The 14439-nt window shown below is 42.5% G+C and overlaps 1 protein-coding gene across 1 annotated transcript in view; it reads right to left on the bottom strand.

The window, feature by feature from the left end:
• The window catches only part of LOC139214872 (microtubule cross-linking factor 1), a 63131-nt gene that overhangs the window by 16828 nt on the left and 31864 nt on the right, over positions 1-14439 (bottom strand). Inside the window, exons 6-9 of the mRNA XM_070845811.1 lie at positions 9798-9944; positions 5394-5495; positions 4789-5013; positions 2269-2439 (exon numbers count right to left, since the gene is read on the bottom strand). Coding sequence (XP_070701912.1) covers positions 2269-2439; positions 4789-5013; positions 5394-5495; positions 9798-9944 — 645 coding nt within the window. The remainder of the gene's footprint in view (positions 1-2268; positions 2440-4788; positions 5014-5393; positions 5496-9797; positions 9945-14439) is intronic.

The raw sequence follows: 14439 nt of genomic DNA, 5'->3' as shown, positions 1-14439 counted from the left end.
GGACAACAGAGAGGTGACTGAAAATGAGGAGAGAGAGTGCTCTCTTAACACCCATCTAAAAAACATCCTGCCCAATCCTGGACTAAAAGCAAAACATAGACTGCACTAATTTTCATCATATTTTCCGACAAACAAAAACTAATACTATCAGAAGCAGCAATAATCACAAATCAACTATACACTCATAGGCTTTAAGCTATTATTTAGTCTTTCTTCATGGGGAAATTTATCCCCTGCAGCTATTTAGGAACAGTGGTCAGTAGCCAGGAGCTTTAGTAAAACACGGTGACATGAGTATTTTTAATCTGTCCGCTCATTTGGAGGGAAACCAGATCACAAGAAGGACACACACCATGTGTTAGCTTTGACACAGAAAGAGCCTGTTAGGTTCACACTCAGGTCCTGCAGGGAGGTGAGAGTGCTAACCAGCACGACACCAAGCTAAAATAAACCTCTGATCATTAAAAACATTGTTCCAGATAGTTAAAGCTGACTTGAGAACTGTCATCCGTCATCGTGAACATGTGGAGTAACACTAGTTTTACATATATTCTAATACTCTGAGTATATCTCCTACTCTACATGTGGGGAAACATGTGTTTACAGCATTTATATAGACTTAAGCACTTCAACAGTATCACGCATTAGCAGTGTCCGGGGGAAAGATGATGACTGATTTTTCCGTTGCCAAACTGCCAAACTGCCTACATTTTGTCCAAGTCCTCACTGAAAACTTTCAATGACCTCTTTACAGCTTTACTTACTATTATTTCACTCCGGCTGCAGGAATCATCATCTATGCTTGCTCTGCTGTAGTAGCCATGTGTGCAAATGCTTACTAAAGCAAGTCTGCATTTCTGCTCTCATGCATAAAGCTTAATATAGTCTACTGGGCACGCTTGTTAAAACTGCTCACAGAGTAAAGCAACAATATCAGATCACGGCACAAACCATTTTTATGATGTTGTGGAAGAAAATCAAAACAGAGGACAAAGTAGAGCACTTAGGGCTGCTTAATAATGCATCCAATCCAAAATGCTTACGGGCTTTCTTTACTTTTACAGAGGGACAAAGTGTCGACAGACAGAGCGGATCTCAGCACAGGCTTATACGTCTGGGTGAAATTTCCTCCTGTGAAACGTTCGGCAGCCCGAAGAACACAGCTCCTTTTGTCCCCTTTGCATGTAACCGAGAGACCATGTTTTTGTCTGAGCAGTGAGCCTAAAACTGGGTGTACTCAAAATAATTACTGCCTCTAACTTGTTATCTAGGCCAAAATTCTCATCTGCATACCATGCCAAACAGCTCTAGTGAACTGCTGCCAAACGTTCATTAGAACACAATGAAAGTGAATGAGAATACCCCAAAGAGAAGAGAAAATATGAATTCCTACTAGTTTATTTCTTTGCACTAGAACTTTACAGTCACATTGTTCATTATGTGTGTGTATAAATATAGCATAGTATTCTTCCTTGTTACCACTACTGAGGTGTTTCTATTGCATTTTGCTTATTTGTTTGTATTTTGCGTGTGGCATGGAGGCTCTACAACTGCATTAAACTGTGTAATCCTGTAATGTGAACTAGACACTGAACCGTGAATATCGTTAGCTACCATAACATTGCTGTTAGAGAGAAATACTTTAAGTCTGATTAGATTGATTAGATGTTAAACATTGTGATCTTGGGACGACTGAGACTCTGCTGCTCCTCATTCAGATTTTAAAAAAAAATCAATTTCTACATTCTCCAACTTCAACCAGACAGTCAATGGAGTTTTAGAATCCAGTCAAGTCTGGGAATCTTCCCTCCAGGGACACAAGCGTAAACTGTGGTGTAAAAGTATTCTGGCTTAGACTGATGCACATGCCTATCCAGGGGCACTGGATTATTTAAATCTAAAGATTTTTTAAATAAAGTGTTGCGGGGGAATGCCTCCCTGCAGTTGTGCCACAATTTAGGGATCAATTCTTATACAATTCTTATGTAAGCAAAGCAATGAGGCGATTTCAAGATGCTGGAATGCTGTGTGCCAGTTTATCGAAGTTATATAGAGCCTCACATCTCTTATTTTTCACAACAGGTTCAGGTTAATATGTGTTGGCGATGTTAATATGTGTTCATTGTGGCAGATTAACATTCAATTTAACTGAATAATGTTAAAATATGTTTTAAAAAGTAGACGGTAGAGTCACTGGAGCAGGATTTTTTCCTAATTCTTTCATAATCAAATAGCTAAAAACCACTTGAGTTGTAAATATGTGAGTACCTGTCTTTGATGCTGCAGGTGTCGCTCCGGTGACGGCAGAGGGATGATGGGCACGGTGTCGGGGACGTCCCCCGGAATTCGTGGTAAACACAGTCTGTCGTCTCGATCCGGCTCCCCCTCCGCCTGCTCCATTATCATTCCCAACTCTGGGATGCCCTCCAACTTCTCAAACTGGAACAGATGACGTAGCCACAAAAACGGCCTGTGTTTTTATTCATGCACTCATTTTTCCGTACCAACACCTTCTGCTTCATGCTCACATTCTCTAAACCTTTCCCTGCATGCAATGCGGTAGGAGGCAGAGAAACAAGCTGAGTGATGAGTCTCTGGTCTTTTACTAAGTCATCACAGGGCTAAAACATGCAAACAACCTGACACACTCACATTGGTGGACATTTACAGTCACATGTGTATTTAGTTTTGGTTTCTTTGGAATTAATGAATCCCCTGTTAAGTCTTAGCACAAAAAATTGTTTATGTTCTACTAACTGGTCGCTCTGCTGCCGGTAAACCTCATTTGTCTTTGGAGAGATACTGGTAAGCCACAATTATTTGACAAGGTAAAGATCTACAGAGTAGGGAATTATGGGAAAAGTCTGTCAGAGGAGTAGAGCGAAATCACTGCTCTTCCTAAACTCAAAGCGCTGAACCGTAACATTCAGTTATTACTGAAACTGTTTTAGGTAGATGTTGATTCAACTGCACAGTCCTTTAGGAGGATTTAGGTTGTGTTATACTGGCAGTGGTTTCTGTTATTTTGTCCACCACATTTATATCAATGAGGGTTGGCTGAATAGCAGAAACACCTCTCTGTGTAATGCAGTACAGTCCAAATGACCATACAGTTCAATCTACAACAGTATCAACAAAAACTGAACATCGCAGCCTTCATGAAGGGAGGGTTTACTGCAGAGCTGCTGTAGCTTGGTGTACCTAATTAAGTGTCTGGAGTGTACTTAAGGCGATGGCTTTCGGACTCATCGCTGTGATGTGTAAGTTGGGAGAGTTAGAGGAGATCTGCACTCCCTTGTATAGATTTGTTCTCACTGATTTACCAGCTCAAAGGAGTGTCTCATTCTGGAGTTTCAGAAAACAAAGCTCCCTGGAAAGCCTTTTAAATGTTTGTCTTCGCTCTAATAGAATAAACTGCAGCAGGACTTGAAGTTGGACCACCACCAATTTTTTTGGCTGATTTTATTTATTTAATGCTAATTTGAAGCTCTTTCTTTTTATACATTTTTATCCGTGCCTTTTATTTGCAGCTGTGTGAGTCCCAATGGCATCTCATATTTGGATTTTTTCTTTAATCTTCCAGTGTACACAGAGCTCCATACAAAAAAGAGTGAACTGCTCTCATTAGAGCACGTTTCATAAATAAAGGTTGAGTGAATGAGCGTAACTTTGTTTTTGGCAGCTTTCCCCTTCTTTGCATGTGTTTTCATGATTATGGATTTCCTATGCCATCCTTTAATATCAGACTATTATGGTAATTCCTCTAAGAAAGTCAGCATAATTGCAGACTTAACCGCAAGTGTGCAGAAAGGTTTCAAAAAGTCAGCAAGAGCGTCCATTAGACGGTGAGACGGCCCTGAACCTGAAGACTGTGAGTTCATGAGGGAGGACACTGGAACTGAGCTGATCTCTCTGGTTTTCACCTAGTTTATAACATTGAGTATCGTTTTATGTCAGTGTTTCTAAATATGAGCACTGTGAAACTACAACTGTGATTAAGGGCTTTAAAAATAAACTTGACTTGAGAAAATGTTCCCTTGGGATTCAATGTCAAGTCACGGACGTGTGGTGAACATTCAGCAGGGTTCACGTGGGCTCCTCACTGCTTCACCATCTGCAGGCGCAAATTAGGTCTCACGACAAGGTACTGTGTGGAGACACTGACGAGTCGAGAGAAATCACATCATTTAAAACTACTAATATATGAAGTAATATACAATTCTGTGTTTTATGTTCATGACAACAGCAAAAGTAATTTGTTTCATATACACAGAAGAAACTGGGTGGACGGTGTGAGCCGTAAAGTATAAAATCATTAATTACAGGAACTCAATTTCCTGGACCTCTGGGGAGCAGCAGTGCAGAGCCACCAATACTAATCACCTGGAAATTTAATAAAAAAAACAAAAAAAACCCCAAGACAAAACCAGCAAAACATGACTTTCACAAATCATGAATTAATTCAACCAAGAGCTGGAGAGGATAACAAGAAGAAGTGAAACATCGACCGCTGCACCAACAGGCTGAGCAACAAATGGAATCGCTCGATCAGCCGGGCAACCAATTAACCAGACTGTCAATCAGTTCTGCAGAAGCGGCCCAAGTATCCTGGTGGGAAGCACACAGCTCAAAATGGTGCAGAGCTCAAAGTGATTCAGCATGAGTCACCTGCCTGTCGCCTTTTTTTGCAGTCTCATTCCTAATGATCGACTCAACCCACAACCTGATGCGCTCTGTGGATTCAGAGCTGTGCTTTACCCAATCCAACCTATCAAACCTCAGGCTCACCTCCAGGTGCACCGTCTCCTCTCCGGGGGTGTCCTTGCGGCTGAGCCTCCAGTGCGTGAGGATCCACCTGAGTTTCATGTAGAAGATGATGGTGTTGCGTCTGAAGAGGCGGATCTCTTGCTGCAGCATGGCTCGCTCCTGAGTCCAGGGCACCTCGTGACTCTGGAGTCCCTGCAGCTCCAGACCTCCACGCTGGGCCTCCAGACGCAAACGCTCGTCCTCCTGCTGAACACGGGATCAGGGAACAGATTCACATAGTCAACAGGGGGTTTAATTCAAAACTGTCATATTGAAATAATTAGTTAAGCGAGGTCACTTAATAAAGTGATAATTTAGTAAGTGAGGTCAGTAATGTATCCAGTCACCTCTCTTCATTATTTGAGATATGCTGCCTCATACAATATACATATCTTTATAATAATAATAATTTTTGGTCCAAAAATTTCAGGAAATAGTGGAAATATGCCCTTCACAATTTCCCAAAGCTCAAGATGAGATATTCAAATAGCTTTTTTTGTTCAAGCAACTGTAACCGTACAACCCTAAAGGTATTAAGACAGCTAGGAGAACCAGAAAAATGTTGGCATTTGGCTGCATTATTGTACCTGCGGCAGAGAAACGACAGCCTCCCGTTCCTCCGTCACTGCTCTCAGCCTTCGTTCATGATCCAGACGAAACTGGATGTCAGAAGCAGGCGTGTCCCGGAGCTGAACCCACAACAAACGCACAGTTACTTTACCAACACTTTGGATGAATGACATACTGATATCTCACTATTACTCTCTTTGTCTCCCCGTAAAGCTGTATTTGATTGTCAAACAAAATCGCAAAGGATTTGTGTATGAGATGATTATATTTGTTCTCTTCAATTTCCACTGCAAAACAAGAATTCACTGAGCAGAGCTGAAAACCCCTCAAATAAGATCTGACTTTCACTCACATACAAGCCAGTCATCTGGCTTCTTCTCTGACTTCTTCTGCAACGTCTCGGGTAATGATTACTATTTAATGCTGCACATGTTGAGCTTGACTACGTGTTTCTTCATCTAGCAACATCAAAGCTTTTAGATTAAACTTCAAACGAAAGCATATAAATATTAAAGGAATAGTCAGACATTGTGGGAAATACTGCTCATTCATTTTCTTGCTGAGTTAGATGTTTCAGATTGATTGCAGATTGATCATGTCAGTCTGTTGAATATGAAAATGGAGCCATAAGCCAGTTAGCTTCCCTCTGTTTCTGGACTTTATTAAACTAAGCTAAGCTATGTGGCTGCTGGCTGTAGTTTCATGTTTACCATAGAGACATGACTGGTGTCAGTCTTCTCACCTACAGTGGGGCAAAAAAGTATTTAGTCAGCCACCAATTGTGCAAGTTCTCCCACTTAAAAAGATGAGAGAGGCCTGTAATTTTCATCATAGGTACACTTCAACTATGAGAGACAAAATGAGAAAAAAAAAATCCAGAAAATCACACTGTCTGATTTTTAAAGAATTTATTTGCAAATTATGGTGGAAAATAAGTATTTGGTCAATAACAAAAGTTCATCTCAATACTTTGTTATATACCCTTTGTTGGCAATGACAGAGGTCAAACGTTTTCTGTAAGTCTTCACAAGGTTTTCACACACTGTTGCTGGTATTTTGGCCCATTCCTCCATGCAGATCTCCTCTAGAGCAGTGATGTGTTGGGGCTGTTGCTGGGCAACACGGACTTTCAACTCCCTCCAAAGATTTTCTATGGGGTTGAGATCTGGAGACTGGCTAGGCCACTCCAGGACCTTGAAATGCTTCTTACGAAGCCACTCCTTCGTTGCCCGGGTGGTGTGTTTGGGATCATTGTCAAGCTGAAAGACCCAGCCACGTTTCATCTTCAATGCCCTTGCTGATGGAAGGAGGTTTTCACTCAAAATCTCACGATACATGGCCCCATTCATTCTTTCCTTTACACGGATCAGTCGTCCTGGTCCCTTTGCAGAAAAACAGCCCCAAAGCATGATGTTTCCACCCCCATGCTTCACAGTAGGTATGGTGTTCTTTGGATGCAACTCAGCATTCTTTCTCCTCCAAACACGACAAGTTGAGTTTTTACCAAAAAGTTCTATTTTGGTTTCATCTGACCATATGACATTCTCCCAATCCTCTTCTGGATCATCCAAATGCTCTCTAGCAAACTTCAGACGGGCCTGGACATGTACTGGTTTAAGCAGGGGGACACGTCTGGCACTGCAGGATTTGAGTCCCTGGCGGCGTAGTGTGTTACTGATGGTAGCCTTTGTTACTTTGGTCCCAGCTCTCTGCAGGTCATTCACTAGGTCCCCCCGTGTGGTTCTGCGATTTTTGCTCACCGTTCTTGTGATCATTTTGACCCCACGGGGTGAGATCTTGCGTGGAGCCCCAGATCGAGGGAGATTATCAGTGGTCTTGTATGTCTTCCATTTTCTAATAATTGCTCCCACAGTTGATTTCTTCACACCAAGCTGTTTACCTATTGCAGATTCAGTCTTCCCAGCCTGGTGCAGGTCTACAATTTTGTTTCTGGTGTCCTTTGACAGCTCTTTGGTCTTGGCCATAGTGGAGTTTGGAGTGTGACTGTTTGAGGTTGTGGACAGGTGTCTTTTATACTGATAACGAGTTCAAACAGGTGCCATTAATACAGGTAACGAGTGGAGGACAGAGGAGCCTCTTAAAGAAGAAGTTACAGGTCTGTGAGAGCCAGAAATCTTGCTTGTTTGTAGGTGACCAAATACTTATTTTACAGAGGAATTTACCAATTAATTCATTAAAAATCCTACAATGTGATTTCCTGGATTCTTTCCCCCCATTCTGTCTCTCATAGTTGAAGTGTACCTATGATGAAAATTACAGGCCTCTCTCATCTTTTTAAGTGGGAGAACTTGCACAATTGGTGGCTGACTAAATACTTTTTTTGCCCCACTGTAACTCTCAGCAAGAAAGCGAATAAGTGTATTTCCCCATCATCAAACAATTTCTAACTCATTGGCTACTTACTGTCTGTGCATAAATACTGTTAGGATGGTGAATGTGCTCTGCAGGAGCTGCATGATGCTGACAAAATAGCTTCATCTAAATAATAAATAAAATTGTATATGCCAAATACAGCATTGCAATTGAATGTACGAGTTTTTTAACTACAGGTGAAAAATGCTTACAAGGAAATGAGATGCTTATGTTTATGGTTTTGAATGTAATGATTCGGTTTCAAGGCATCCCTGTCTGTCCTACTAAAAAACTCAAAGTGCAGACCGACAATTTTGGAAATTGCGGCGGTTTATAATGCGATTTCTTTCCTCTATCCTGTACACTGGGCGTTCACTGTACCCTCCAACAGTAAGTTGAGCTGCTCCATATGTGCTGACCCTGGATCACCTCCCTGTCAGCCCAATGTCAAATGCAAATCACACAGGCCTACAGTGCAGCGCTAATCCTGCCATATCCAAGCTGCTTTCCCATTCATTCATTTCACCTCACAGATTACACTGTGGCAGAGAGCACAGGGGCATAAAGAAATCCACACGAATGTGCCATAACTGTAACTGTAATAGTAATGTGTCACATCACTGCTGCCAGTACTCTGCATTACATAAAAGCAAGCGATTTCTCTATGAACACAAGCATGAGACAGCGATTATGAATCACAGTGTCCTGCGGTTATACAGCCGGTTTATTGGATTTAGCAGATCTGAGCTGATGTGCGCTGCAGCAACGTTGCCACTCGTCTCTCTGATTGCGCTCTTTGATTGCCTCAGTGTGTGTGTCTAAGTGTATTATGGCACTTCTGTGTAAGCTGCACTTTTATATATGTTTCATTTGCTGAGTCGAGTCATGACGGTGCAGCTGGTAGGCAGGGATGAACCGGAGCCAGAGGGCATCACTACATAGTGCACCGTGTGCACGCTCAGCCGTGATATATAGAATGCATACATACGCCTACTGAGCCATGTCAATATGCTGCAGCAGTACACCGCTGCTGTCTCATACTGTTTTAGAGGGCAACAAACTATCTACCAGCAGATATGTATTTTTAACACACAAGTGGCAAATTCTGTGCGATAAATGAGTTAAAATTACTATGACATCTGCTTTCTACTTTTCCTTCTAAGGGGTGTATCAACTGCAAAATGTCCACGGGCACATGGTACGAATTTCAAAAACGATAAGAAGAATGCTGAACCAAAAGAGTGGGAAAAAAAAAAAAGAATCAGTGACTGTAGGCGTGGATATTTAGTGTGAAAGTAGAGTGAGTGAATGAGGTGAAATCGTGTTCAGCATCAAAAAGTGACCGTGGCTGGAGTGTCACTAGAAATGCTGGACTGAGTGGCCTTCTAATCATAGCAAACCCTTTGTGAAGATTTGATTGCCTGAAATTTGAAATCAGCCAAACTTATAGTGCATTGTGCTCAGAAACACTTGAGATGTGAGAACATAATGCAATTCAATTTAATACACTTAAGCACTTAAACTTGTTATCTTCATTCATTTTTTCTTTGTCTCTTAATAAATAAACTTTGAAGTCACTAAGAATGAACCCGTAACTGTAATTTTTTTCAATTGCTTCACTATAGGGCAGCTTTAGTCTTTCTTAACAAGGTGCACTGCTTCTCAGGCTACCACACACTCCAAAACAAACATGTCTATTTCACTTCACCCTTTTCACTTTCAGTTTGATCATAAAGTGACAACATTCAAATGCATTTTGCAAAAGCTTGACTTATGTAGTATTATTTTCATTCATATATTTTCCAGAACATGCTTTGGGTCGTTTTGGAGTGTCTGCAGGCCCTGCAGAGCTGAAGCTCACCATGGTAAAGAAAGAACCAATCAGTCTACAGAGAAGACGCCAAACCAGATTTGTCTTTGAATTAGTTTAAATGATTAGAAAATAGAGTGCAGGAGGACAGAAGGCCCGTGTGCGGGGCTCATGGTAGAGCCAGTGTCAACTCAGTCCCACAGGTGGAAGGGAGATGGAGGAGGGAGGAGGCACTGACCTCTGCTCTTAAAGCCAGGGGCCTGTGGTACCTAGTGAGTCCTGTGGCTCCCCTGCTCTGGGCCTGGCCCCCACCCTGGCTCTGGCTCTGGGGCTCCACGCCTCGCTCCTGTCTTAGACGCCACTCCAGCTCATCCCTCTGACCGGACTGTGAGTGACGTGGAAGGGGGGGGGGGGAGGGGGAGGGGAGGGGAGGGAAGGGAGGCGGGAGGGTGTGGACGGTGGGTGTAAGGGGTTGAGGGGATGGGTGACAGGTGCAGGATACAGGGGTGCAGGTCGTGGTGGTGGTGGTATTGGGGGGGATGTGTGAGGTGAATCGTGGACAAAACAGACAGAAGACAAACAGGGTGAGGGGACAAGGAAAGAAAGCGAGTGGGGAAAACAAACAAAAAAAAAAAAAACAGAAGATGGGTAAAGAATATAAGCAGAGGGGGAAATTAACTAAGAGACTACAAGGTGTGAACAAACGGACTAGAGTACGAAGAAAAGCGCAAAGAGAAAGACCAACTTAAAGATGACGGCGTATGAGAGAGATGAGAAGAGTACGAGAATGAGGATGAACAAAATCATGGGCTGAAACATCTGGCGGGAACACAAAGAGGAACAAAGAGAGGGAATCGAGGGGGGGGGGAAAGAATGCAAAACACTTGTTATGAAGCGCATGCAATGAGGGATACATGAGTCCAAACCAACAGCTGAGAGATACCACGGCAAACTGCAGAGCGAGAGCTAGCACGCTTAAGGTTTCCAGCACATGCCGGCGCACAGCTGAGTGTGTCGTAGAAGAAGTCAACTAAGGGAAGCTGCCTCTCGAGCCTGTATGATGCACATTGTTTTCAGACATTACAGCATTGTAAATACACTGGAGGTATTTGAGGCTTCAGTCGAGCTTTAAGACAGCGCCATGCTAGTTGCCCCCTTCTGTAGCGGAGCCCACATTTTCTGTAAGTGAGGATTCTTCCTAGCCAGCAGGAACGTCATGCTATCGTGCCAAATGGGGTCTACAGAAGTGTGCAGCATTCACCAGAGCAAACAACTGGAGATGTGTTCTCATAATTATGACCTCCATGTCTTGTAATTATGGCTTAGTATCTTGAAATTAATTAGAAGCTATTATCTGGTATTTACCTGCTATTATGATAGCAAAATAATGAAAATACAATGAGAACAAGTTGACGAGTCGATGTTTTGAGATACAGCAGGGATTATTGCAAAATCCCTACATGATAATTGCAAGACGAATATCTCATGATTACAAGATACAGAAATCATTATTACAAGATTAACATCTTGTACTAGAAGAAACTTATGTCATACTTGTACTTTTGTTATCTCATAATTATTTTGTAAAGACCTCATAAATACCAGATCTGAATTTTACTTGATGATTTGAAGGTCCAGGTACTGAAATATAAAGTGACTACATGTGATCAGCAGAGCGCAGAGCTGCTACTTCAGTTATCTTCGGTTACAAGAAAACATTTCCAAGACACTACGAGATAATTATGAGAGCAAGATATCATGAAATAAATAGAATAAAATCATGGGACTCTGAGGTAATAATGGTGAGAAAACATCCACATGTTTTTCTCTGGTGAATGCACTCCTGTACATATTTTACATGAATTTTTTTACAAGTCTATTATATATATACATTCGCTGTATACTCGACTCTTTGCTGCTGCAGTGACAATTTTTGCTCTGTAGTCTATTGTGTTTAAAACTCCACGAATGGACGAAGGCCTTATTGCTTTGAACACAGTGTGAGGTGTTAGTACAGTGGTTAGCTTTGACTAAACCACCCAGCTTCACCCAGACTAACCAGCAAGTCCTACAGGCAGAGGAGCAAAGCAGAAACAAGTCATTGGATAGAATGAGAATGGAGGCATCTTCACTCTATTATCTCTACAAAGCAGAGTGGGTTCTTCAAGTGAGAAATGTTTGAAGAGCTGTTCGTTTTATTCCGTACGACAGTCTGGCTGATTAGAAAAGGCATCCAAGATGTCTGCCTGATCTTGCAGCACAGAGATAATGAACGTGCTGTGGAGGAGTACACAGTATGTTGACATGTTGACTGAGCTGCAGTAAAACAAGAACAGAAAGCAGGATGGCAGCCAGCGAGGTTCTTCCACAGGCAACTCACACAGCGCCATGCAACTCTGGTTTAGACTCTTTTTTTATTTAACTGGGGTTATTTTAGACGGTGCACACATTCCCACGGTTCGTCTCCTTGGCAACGCCATGGGGTAATCAATCCCATGTGTGTCTGAGTGTGTGCATGGTGATATATTGTGCAAACATAACAGCTACACCATTTATGTGTTTATAATGAGGCATACAAATGATAGCATGGTGTAGCAAAGCTGTCAAGAGAAAAATATTTACAAAACTTCATCATGCAGCAATTCACTATGTCAAGAAAAGCTTTGAATCGAGCCAAATGGAGGAAGCTGCCATAACTACTTTAGTACTTACTCCATTCACACCAAGCACCCTTTCAAGCACCCTCCTAAGCACCCTCCCTTGGCCCTGGCTTACTGGAAGCAGGGCTGCTGCAGACAGTGAGTGCAGGGAGAAGGAGGCAGGCAGGGCTGCTGGCTATGAGGATGTGCATGGAGATGCAGATGTGAATGTGGCGGCAGCAGGAAGCGATGGTACAGGCGGTGGGGTCAGGGGAGGGGTGGCGGTGGTGCCAGTGCGGTAGAGCTGGGTGGCTCCTGCTGGAGCGGGGGGGGCCTGTTATGTCATCCTGTGGTGGCACTGGAGGTCAGGACTGTCTAAAGAGTCTCTCAACGTCTATTTCCTCCTGAGGCTTTGAATGACAGAGTGAGCAGAAGGCAACACGCACACCACATGCTCAGTGTCTTTTGTGGCGCAGAGAATCTATTCCCCCCCGATGAACCGGTTCCAAAGTTAAAGAAGTCACTTCCAGCACACACTTGTCACCTCTGCAGTGAGACAGATCCTTGTGTCTGAAATGTCGACTCTTAAATACATCAACGCAGAGGCGATAAGTAAGAGCCGGAACTGACTTTGCTTTCTTTTTTTTTCTCGAAATGATAGATTCCGATTTTTTCAAGTCTATCCAACCTGTCTAAGGGAGGTTTAATCCCTGCTTACTTTCCCTATTTGTGAGTGACAAATCTAGCGTTTGGTGAACTACTTCATAATAATAAGAAAAGGCAACACTGAAGGATCAAAAAGCAGCATTGCTATGAATGCTTGTCCACCACAAGCCAGTTATCCTAGTGGAAACTCTCTATCACGCCCTGCACAAAAGTCAGAAGGATCATGAGACCACACTTTCATGATCTGTATTGATACTGAAAATCAAGCAAGCTCTCTGGGATGCCAGTGCTACCATTGGACCTGCTATACTCCAACTGTAAGACTCGGGAGACAAAATCCACAGACGTCACTTGACACAAGCATGCATTCTTAAGTTAATAGACAAATAGATGTTTGAAAAGACAAAATGAATGTGTGGCTCCAGCTGTCTGAGTAAGCTGAATTAAGTCGGTAAGTTTGTCCTGGTAGGATATATCTCTCCAACGCATCTTAGCAAGGAAACACTGTCCTGGAGAAGTCAAACAGGGAATCTTGTACAAAGAGACTTTAACTTTTAGAAGGTACCCATTCAATGCGGTGTCTTCACAGTCTTATATGCGTTTCGGACTGACTTTAAACAACTACTCCACCAAATAACATCACTAGACTAAAAACAGGTATTATCCTTTTATTCACTCATTTTTATGCCTACATTACCCACAATGCAAACCAACCTCTGAGAGTTTGGTCAGAAATGTAGGTCTATTATAGGTGTTGTTCGTATATTCCCTAGCCTCAAGCAGAGATGAGCAGCGGACTGGAAAGCTCACTTCTTTCCACACTTCCAGTTTTTCATTCCCAGACTCGTAGTCTTCAGCTCCGAGTGACGCTGCCTCACTTGAGGCGGTTTGTCCGACTTCAAGCAGCTCCCTCTGGAGCCACAAAAAGCTTTATACAACTCTTTAACATATGCAGTAGTACTGCACAAGATGTGTAAGATCAGCACACTTCTCCTTAAAGTGTACATGTTTGCATTGACAGTGTACTGTGGATTTTCTCCCCTATTTCTTACAGTGGAATTGCACTACTGCCACCACAGAGACAAGGAATGATTACAGAGACCCATAACTCTTCCAACATACATATGGGCATGTGAATACTGTATTAAGATAGACTTGAAAAAATCGGAACCGAAAGCTACGTTTGCCAACAACGTAATGAGATTTGCACTGACAGGCATGGCTGTGGACTGTACATGTACAGTCTTGCTACTGTCTTTAATTAGAGTTGATTTTTTTGCACACAGCGCTGACTTAGTTTATTTTGGTCTTAATTGGTCTACTAATGACTGCACGCTTAGGGCCATTACAATCAAACCTAAATGAATTCTCACATTTACAAATACACCAATGGACGTTGTCGTGGCTGTCTATTTATCTGGATTCTGCCTGCTACTTAACATGATATTGCAGCCTAAGTATTTTTGTTTACTGCTGTTTTAAAGCAATGAAGCCATCTGGTGTGATACTGTCTTGTCTTCAGCCTTTCGTTACTGTGACATGATATCATCTGCATAAACCAGGTGCGATGCTTTT

The sequence above is a fragment of the Pempheris klunzingeri genome, chromosome 15 (genome assembly GCF_042242105.1).
Source record: "Pempheris klunzingeri isolate RE-2024b chromosome 15, fPemKlu1.hap1, whole genome shotgun sequence".
NCBI lineage: Eukaryota > Metazoa > Chordata > Actinopteri > Acropomatiformes > Pempheridae > Pempheris > Pempheris klunzingeri.
Note: the sequence above shows the minus strand (reverse complement) of the source record. Positions and strands in the feature narration are given on the sequence as shown.